We start from the raw sequence: 9006 nt of genomic DNA, 5'->3' as shown, positions 1-9006 counted from the left end.
CCTGAGCTCAAGCCCAGGACTGGCAAAAAAAAAAAAAAAGAATTTGTACATTATTAGCTCTCACTTAGTCCAGGGAACGAGAGACAGCAAGGGCAAAGACTTGCCTCAGGATGGGCCCACCCGCAGGAGATAAAAGTCTTTAGTGTGCCTTAGGACTTGCTATCACAGCACGAGAGCAAAAATGCCAAAAGGGGAACTGGGGTTCCCAAGCAAGAACCTAGGCCTCTCCCACCAGGAGGCCCCAGCCGAGGCTGCAGCAGTTTTCCTTTCAGAAGCGAAACTGGCCTGCGACCGGCCACCGCGTGGAGTATAGGTGGAACGGTGGCTTTGAGCTGGACAGACATCCCACTTCAGGTGGGCCGGCCAGAACGTGAGGCTGGAGACCCCACAAGTCCTGATTTCACTCCATTCCCACAGGCAGGGAGCTCTGGGTCTCAAGGATGGGGGAGAGGAGGGAGGGAGAGAGGAAGTATGGGAGGTCAGGTCTTCCTCTGAAACAGCACGTCGACCGCAATTTAAACTTTTCACGACATTGAGCTCAAACTCGATTCCGCAGTCAAGTGGCAGAGCCAGAAAGGGTAAGAGCTGAGATCTACCCGGAGCGCGGCGCCAGGCCATGGCCCAGCCGCCGCTGGGGCTCCCTGCAGTCCCCACACCAGCCTCTCCGCAGCCCGGGAGGAGGATGGGCGGGGCGGGAAGAGGCGGGTGAGGCTGCCAGGGCCGCAGATGGGGAGGGCGCGCCGGCGGCGTGGGCGGGGGGGGGGGGGGAGAGGCAGGTTGCGCGAGCAGGTGTCGGTGCCGTGGCGGAGCTCCCCGCCCCCCTTCCCGCCCCGGTGCTCCTCGCCGCTCCGCAAGGCCAAGCCCAGCGAACGCGAAGAAATGCAGCTCTGATCGGCCGCCCGCCCGTGCGTCCTCGCCAGACGCGTTACAAGGACGGCGTTCCCAGTGCAGATCTTTTGGCGAGGGCTCCTTGGCTAGCAGCTGCCGCCTCCCCCGCCCGCTGGCTGGGCGTCCCGCCCGTGGCGGGCGGGGATGGTGGGGCCCCGCGGGAAGGGGACGAGGCGGGGCGGGGCGGGCATCCCACCCCACCCCCCCACGTGGGGCCGGCCCGCCGCAGTGCCGGGACGCCGCGCCTCCCCATTTGAACCCCTCCGGTGGCGCCGCCCTTCTAGGTCTGGGAGGGGAACCAAAGGCGAGGGGTGGGCGACAGGCGTCACCGAGTCAGGTGGCCGCGGGAGTTCCCCCCGACAAGACCCAGGGAACACGCTAACGGGGGTTGTGTACACGCTCCACTGACACAGCTTCACGCTGCCGGGCAGCCGCTGATCACGCGTGGCCCTTAAAGCCCATTGGCTGGAGCTTCACACACCTTTGCTACTGATTGGCCGGCCGCAGGCTCCGCCCCCGCCCCCGCCCGCGGCGCGGGGCTGGCTGAGCGGCTACCTGAATGGGGAGGGGGCAGACGGCGCGGTGCGCGGTAGCGGCGGGAGTGGCGTCGAGTGTCTCGGTGCGCCCGTCGGTGGCCCGGAAGCCCGCAGCCAGTCAGCTCGCTCTCTGCAGCGGCCAGGCAGCCTGCCATGCTCAACTTCGGCGCTTCTCTCCAACAAGCTGCGGTGAGTCGCCCGAGGATGCCCTGGTCCTCTGTGTGGCGGTGCCTGGAGCTAGCCGGAGGACGCGAACTCTGACAGCAGCCACGCCGGGGAACCCAGGCTGCAGCGGAGTCAGGAGCCGGGGGGGGGGGGGAGGGAGGGAGGGGGAATCGAGGGGCTCCACGCCTGCAGGCTGCACCTCGGCTCGGAGGGGCTGGAGGACCAAGACCTGGAGACGGCAGAGAGGGATCTTGCTCCGAGGGGTAGCGAGAAGGGGAAGCGGCAGCCCCCCCAGGGGAAATCTCAAGAAACAAGTGAGGGAGTCGGGGACCGTGGTGGGGGGAGGAGTGACAGGGGGCCGCTACTCTGGCTGTGAGGTTGGTGGGAGGTGTGGAAGAGGAGGGGGCGCACCCTGCACCTGGCACTGGGGGACGATGCCGGTCTGGTTCAGGACTGCGCCCCGGGGAGGCAGGGGGCTGCTCAGAGCTTGGGGACGCATCGCTGGGGGCTGAGCAGACTTGCGGGACGGGGGCGGCCAGCGGAGGACCGCCGAGCTAGCCCTCCGCCGAGCTGGTGGCCCGGGACTGGGGGAGGGGGCTCGACGTCGGTGCGGGGGATGGCACGCGGGCCTCGCAGCCGCCAGGCGAAAGGGGGGTGTGGAGGTACCCCGCAGACGTCTGGAGTCATCCCCGGCGGAGGCAGGTGGCCACCCTCTGACGACTCTCCGGAGGGGGCAGGGACCCGCCTCGGGGGCCAGGATAGGGGAGTGGGAAGCGAGATCCAGCGGCTGGGTGGGAGGAAGGTGGGCGGGGAAACCGGCACCGCGAGACGCGGGGGCCGCCCGCATGTCTAGGCGGGAGCCGCGGGCTCAGGGGGCTGTGCGTCTGGAGCTCGAGCCTGTGGGGGCTGCACGTCTGGGAACCCGCGGAGACGGCGGCGGCCCTGGCTGCCGGAAGCCGCGGGGAGGGGGCGCCGCGTCTGCGGGGCGGGGGGGGGGTCGGAGATTCCCGCGCGCCGCGTGGGCGGGAAGCACCGAGGCTCGGCCGGGTCCCCGGGGTCTGCAGGCGGGAGGAGGGCGGCGGCCGGGCTTCCGCGGGAACCCAGCTCCACCTCCCGCCGCCGAGGCGGAGTCCTGGGATGGGCCAGAAGCGGGTGCGCCCGGGGAGCTCCTCGTCCCCGGGTGACCCAGCCCCGGCCTCCGCCTGGGGCGGGAGCGAGGCCCAGCCCCGCTGTCGGTTCCTAAGGGAACGGCGGCTCGGAGGAGCTGGCAGGGGCGGGCGCCTCCAGCGCCGCCCCGCCCTCCTCATGGCCCCTCCCCGGCGGGGCGGGGGTGTGGGGGCGCCTGGGCTCAGGAAGTAGGGGAAAGGTGACGGCGCGGCAATTCCCAGTTCACGTTTCCTGCGCGGCCCTGGGCAGCCGCTGATCACGCTTTGTTCACATGCCTCGCCCCCTCCCCCCGCCCCCGCCCCGATCCGCGCAGCCAATCAGAGTGCGGGCCGCCGGCGGGCTGGCCAATGGCGCGGGCCGTGGCGCGGGGACGTGCGCGCGGCGAGGAATGTTCCCAGTGAGTCACCCGCCGGCCTCATTGAGGATAGGGCGGCCCCAGCGGTTGGTCTCGGCCAGCGAGGATCTCCCCCGCCGTCCGCCTCGGCCCCCACCCCCCTTCGTCTGCCTCCTCTGCCCGCGCTTCCCTTTCCTGCCGACCGCCCTGCTCCCTTTCCTCCCCGCCCAGTTTCCCTTCCTGGCCCTTCCCGGCTCACGCGCTCTCTCCCCGGCCTGCCTTTCTTTCCCTTTCTTTGCGTTCGTGTCTGGGGAAGCTATCACACAGGCATGCGTTGTGTCTGCTGCAGCTTACATAAAAGGCGCGCGCGATTATGCAATTGCATTGTTAGTGATAGTTCCATCGTCCTCCTGGCTTTTTTTTTTTTTAAGGATCTCTGACAGATCATTTTTAGTCCAGGCTTCAAGAATAAGTAAATGCAGTATAAATTGTACAGTAATGAGTCTTGGTATTCTTACACAATCTCTGAAAAATAGAAGAGTTGGTCGATTGGGGCCTTTTAAAGAAATTAAAATAGTTTCTGTTTTGGTTCCTGCAAATTGCTCAAGTACAGTTACATTTTCTGACTCCAATTTCTAGTTTTATTGACTATCAAGCCATTATGTTAAAGACCCAGCAAAGGAGTATACAGACCTAAGATGAAACTTGGCAAAATAAACTTTGTATTTTTCTTGTCTTGACCTAGGTAATCAAGTTGTCAAAGAATTTTAGCTTTCAAATAGGAACTCCTGAGGATTCTTTAATTTTTTTTTTTAATCTCAGAACTATTCACAGGGGTTTGACTTCCAAAATCAAACCCATATCAGCAGGCTATTGTGTAAGAAATACTGGACTTAACAAAATCCCTGCTGGGTAGGGTGCTAATGGCTCATGTCTAATTATAGCTATTCTGGAGGCTAAAATCTGAGGATCAGGATCCTAAATCCACCTAGGCAAGTCTCTAAGACTCTTTATCTCCAACTAACCAGCAAAAAAATCTGGACCTGTGGCTCAAGAGGTAGAGTACAATCCTTGAGCAAAAGAAAAATGGACAGCGCCTCAGCCCTAAGTTCAAGCCCCAGGACCGGCATGCACACACAAATTTGTTAGCACCACTATTTTCTGCAGAATTCTTTCTTAATTTTGCCTGACCTCAGTCTCAAGTGGCTCCTCCAGAAAGACTGAAACACATTTTTATTTCTCAGCAAGTATTACTTTACTGGGGTCACAGATATATTGAGAACATTATACTTGGACCTTCTAATGTGAATAAAGTATCCCTCTCTGCATTGCAAGGAAATCAGTGTTCACCAAATTAAATGGGGGTGGGGGGAGTGTGGTAATTAGTACCATGAACTCTGGGTCACCTGACAAGTGAAAAGAATGAATTTTAACTTGGAAAGATTACAAGTGTTTTGTTTTTAAAGAAAATATATTCTTTTGTGTATGATGAGAAGTGTGCTGATAGCTTTCTTTCATCTTTTTATAGGAAGAGAGAATGGAAGTGATTTCAGAAAGGCCAAAAGAGAGTATGTATTCTTGGAACAAGACGACAGAGAAAAGTGATTTTGAAGCTGTAGAGGCCCTTATGTCTATGAGCTGCAGTTGGAAGTCTGGCTTTAAGAAATACCTGGAAAACAGACCTGTTACCCCAGCCTCTGACACCTCAGAGGAGGAGAGTCTGCTTCCAGGCACACCTGACTTCCATGCCATCCCAGCATTTGTAAGTGTTCTTCTTAAGTGGGTGCAAATTGTACCGTTTATTACGCTTTACATAATGAACTACAAAATTTCTCATATGCATTTCTCTTCTTTAGTGTTTGACTCCACCTTACAGCCCCTCTGACTTTGAGCCCTCTCAAGTGTCTAATTTGATGGCACCAGCGCCACCTACTGGACATTTCAAGTCATTCTCAGACACGTCCAAGCCTTCCATTCCTGTACCTTTCAAAGAGGAACAGAACCCTGTATCTGCCCCTAAACCCCCCAAGGCTCAGGCAACAAGTGTGATTCGACATACAGCTGATGCCCAGCTATGTAACCACCAATCCTGCCCGGTGAAAGCAGCCGGCATCCTCAATTACCAGGACAATTCTTTTAGAAGAAGAACCCACCTAAATGTGGAAGCTGCAAGGAAAAACATTCCCTGTGCGGCCGTGTCACCAAACAGGTCCAAATGTGAGCGAAGTGCAGTGGCAGATGCCGATGAGAAAGCAAGTGTGCCACTCTATGACTTTTCTGTGCCTTCCTCAGAGACTGTCATCTGTCGGTCTCAGCCCGCCCCTGCATCCCCACAGCAGAAGTCTGTGTTGGTATCTCCACCCACAGTGCCCACAGGGGGAATGTCGCCTCTGCCTGTCATCTGCCAGATGGTTCCTCTTCCTGCAAACAACCCTGTTGTGACCACAGTTGTTCCCAGCACTCCACCCAGCCAGCCGCCGGCAGTCTGCCCACCTGTGGTCTTCATGGGCACTCAGGTGCCCAAAGGCGCTGTCATGTTTGTCGTCCCTCAGACAGTTGTGCCAAGCCCAAAGCCTCCAGTGCTGAGCCCCAACGGCACCAGACTCTCTCCCATTGCTCCTGCCCCGGGGTTTCCCCCCTCGGCAGCAAAAGTCACTCCTCAGATCGATTCCTCCAGAGTAAGAAGTCACATCTGCAGCCACCCAGGGTGCGGCAAGACCTACTTTAAAAGTTCCCACCTGAAGGCCCACATGAGGACACACACAGGTATGGAGCGCTTGCTTTCTGTGTCTTTAGAACAAGTGTGGATCACATGGACAAGGCAAGCTTGCTAAGAAAGAACTTGCATATCAATGGGCAATAACTTACCAGAGCAGAGCAAGTTCCCTTGAAAGACATTTTTTTTTTTTTTTTTTTTTGGTGGGTCATGGGGCTTGAACTCTCGGCCTGGGCACTGTCCCTGAGCTCTTCAGCTCAAGGCTACCACTCTACCCCAGGAACCACAGCCCCTCTTCCTGTTTTCTAGTGATTAAATGGGGAAAAGAGTCTCATGGTCTTTTTGTGCCCGGGCTGGTTTTGAACCTCGATCTTGAGATCTCAGCCTCCTGAGTAGCTAGGATTACAGGCGTGCTCAGCACCCCTAAAAGACATTCTGTAGACTTACCTTCTTTCCTTCCCCCCCTTCCTTGCTTCCCTGCCAGTCATGGGGCTTGAACTCAGGGCCTACACTGTCCTTGAGCTTTCTCTACCCTTGAGCCACAGTACCACTTCTGGCTTTTTCTGTGTATATGGTACCAAGGAATTGAACCTAGGGTTTGGTGCATGCTAGGCAAGCACTCTATCACTAGGTCATACTCTCAGCCCATGGACTTTCTTTCTCCCTCCCCCCCTTTTTTTTTGTTGGTCATGGGGCTTGAACTCCACCTGAGTGCTGGCCCTGAGTTCTTCAGCTCAAGGCTATCATTCTACCACTTGAGCTACAGCCCCACTTACAGTATTCTGGTAGTTAATTGGAAATAAGAGCCTTCACTTACAGGCTTTTTCGTGCCCAGTCTGGCTTTGAACTGCAATCCTCAGATCTCAGCCTCCTGTTTAGCTAGGAGTACAGGTGTGAGCCATTGGCTCCTGGCTTGGACTTTCATTTTTGTTTCACGTGATAGCTGTTCATGTGCCTGAGTAGTTTAGTCAAAGGATCTTGAAAATTATTAGACTACTTGAAGCCAAATAGCCTTTTTAGCCTTAGCTTTCCAGACGAGTATCTTAAATGTGATGAAGTGAAAATACAAAGTGGAACAATACGCATAATCATTTAGTAATAGCTCATATAATAACAATAACCTGAATTTCTCTGTTCCAGGAGAGAAGCCTTTTAGCTGTAGCTGGAAAGGTTGTGAAAGGAGGTTCGCCCGTTCTGATGAACTGTCCAGACACCGGCGAACCCACACAGGAGAGAAGAAATTTGCCTGTCCCATGTGCGACCGGCGGTTCATGAGAAGTGACCATCTGACCAAGCATGCCCGGCGCCACCTGTCAGCCAAGAAGCTCCCAAACTGGCAGATGGAAGTGAGCAAGTTAAATGACATTGCTCTGCCTCCAGTCCCTGCACCCACCCAGTGACAGATGAGGTGAAGAATGAGAACTAACTTTAGTCGCAGCCGGGAAGCACTGGTGGGGTCAGAATGCTTCCTTGGCAAGTCTGTGGCCCTCCAGTGGGGCTGAGTGGAGCCCTATGGCCTGAGGTGGAGCCCAGCACGGGTCACGTGACCAGTGCTTTGGCCACAGGCCCATCACCATAGGGCAGGTTTTCCTTTACCACATAAGAGATGAGGGCTTGTATTCCTTTGAGTATCTTTTGAAGGTTTCAGGTGAGGTCACAGATAGCACAGGTTTAGAATGTGTGCACATCTGTTACTTTATTTTTGCTGTTTATACTTGAGACCAATTTTCAATGTGACTATTCTCAAGCACTGGTTTCAAGAACATAGAAGTCGTGGTACAGAGAAGGACATCGGATATTATCACACAGGCTGTCATCTTTTCCTAGAGTTATCTTGTTCACTATTTCTAGTCTTTGCAGTCAACTTCATGGATGTAGTTACTAAATATATCTCGAACTATCATTTTTACACTTTGATATTTGGAATTGAAGGCTGTACATTGATAAAGGAGAGGCCAAAGAATTTGGAATCCTTACTAAGTGAACTGCTTTGAAGTGCAGCTACAATTTTCATTTTGCATTTTTGTTTTGAAGGTTTAAGAAATGACTATTTAGGCATTTTATTATGCTTTGGACTTTTAGTTTGCCTGCAGTTTCTTGTGTAGATTTGAAAATTGCATATCAATGTGTTTTCTGTAGACTCTTAAGATACACTGCACTTTGTTAAGGAGAAAAGAATTCTGCAAATGAAAATACATTTTGTAAAGAAGGTATATCAAGAATTTTAGATAACTCCTTGAAAAAGATGGCTTATGTCATCCATAAAGTACCCTCACATTATGAAGATTAAAATGCGTGCTTTATTAACTTACAAAGTTAGTGACCATTATTTACAAAAGGACAAATGTCCTATTTATTTATATGAATTTTGGGGGGATGTAGAGGTAGGTAGAGAAATTAACAGAGTATTTACTTTGTGTTTCAACTTGAAAATAGAGAGTTACATTCTCCTTACCACCCCAACATTGAAGAAACTCCCATGAAGACCTTGCAGCTGCAAGGCAAGCTCTCTGCCACTGAGCTACATCTTCAGCCTAGCACAGGGGCTTTTCTCAATTAACAGCATTTCTGTTCTGTTCTGTTGTATAGTAGATGATCTATACCGTGGTTAAAAATTGTTTAAAATACATAGTAAAAAAAATGCCATTGTATTTTCCCATTTAAAATCTTTCTGTGTATTGGGTATAGATTTCTGACATCAAAACTTGGAATCTTGGTAAAAAGTTGTTTTCCTTAATTAGAAAAAAATCCTTGTGAGTTACAATTTGCACAATATTTCTTTTGTTGTACTTTATATGTTGTTTACAATAAAGAATTTTCTTTGGTATACTTACTAGCTTGTGGCATTTGTTAACCATTTTCAATCTCTGACCTTGACAATGATCCCATAGTGTCTGAATTTCTCCTAGAATCTCATTCAAATTGAGTATGGATGGGGAATGTTTTTTCCCCATGAATCAGGCTGAGAGCTTAAAAAATGAGGCCAGCTAGCTATATCTTAGTTAAAATGCATGAACTAGCCGTTCTAGAAAATCAACACATTTTTAGTTTTAAACATTTGTGTACATTTCAGTAATTTGGGGTTAAAGTAGAGCTCCAGCCCTCAGCAAAACCTTGTAGTGTTATAAGTTAAAAGGAGCACTGTAGTGCTTAACTATAAGCAATGAAACTGCTATGATAATAAAAGCTTATTATCCAGA

The 9006-nt window shown here is 52.9% G+C and overlaps 1 protein-coding gene across 2 annotated transcripts; it reads left to right on the top strand.

Annotated features, from left to right (window-relative positions):
- Positions 1 to 1462: 1462 nt before the first annotated feature.
- Positions 1463 to 8635, top strand: Klf10 (KLF transcription factor 10). 2 transcript variants are annotated; one of them, XM_090339171.1, is made up of 4 exons: positions 1463 to 1613; positions 4619 to 4852; positions 4947 to 5856; positions 6947 to 8635. In XM_090339171.1, exons 1-4 carry the CDS (start codon positions 1578 to 1580, stop codon positions 7204 to 7206), a joined length of 1440 nt encoding a protein of 479 aa, XP_090195297.1. In that variant the 5' UTR covers positions 1463 to 1577; the 3' UTR covers positions 7207 to 8635. The 2 variants fall into 2 exon arrangements, with proteins under 2 accessions (XP_090195297.1, XP_090195298.1); XM_090339172.1 differs by lacking the exon at positions 1463 to 1613 and adding an exon at positions 3898 to 4147.
- Positions 8636 to 9006: the final 371 nt, after the last annotated feature.

Source organism: Megascapheus bottae, chromosome 9, assembly GCF_031878675.1.
Source record: "Megascapheus bottae isolate mThoBot1 chromosome 9, mThoBot2.hap1, whole genome shotgun sequence".
NCBI classification, from domain to species: Eukaryota; Metazoa; Chordata; class Mammalia; order Rodentia; family Geomyidae; genus Megascapheus; species Megascapheus bottae.
This window is presented reverse-complemented; position numbering and strand designations above follow the sequence as displayed.

What these genes read in the sequence shown, in the direction of transcription:
- Klf10 (XM_090339171.1), top strand. Translation starts at nt 1,578, where the DNA reads ATGCTCAACTTCGGCGCTTCTCTCCAACAAGCTGCG. An exon ending in CTTCTCTCCAACAAGCTGCG is followed by an intron (nt 1,614 to 4,618) that starts GTGAGTCGCCCG and finishes ATCTTTTTATAG; the next exon opens with GAAGAGAGAATGGAAGTGAT. An exon ending in TCCATGCCATCCCAGCATTT is followed by an intron (nt 4,853 to 4,946) that starts GTAAGTGTTCTT and finishes TCTCTTCTTTAG; the next exon opens with TGTTTGACTCCACCTTACAG.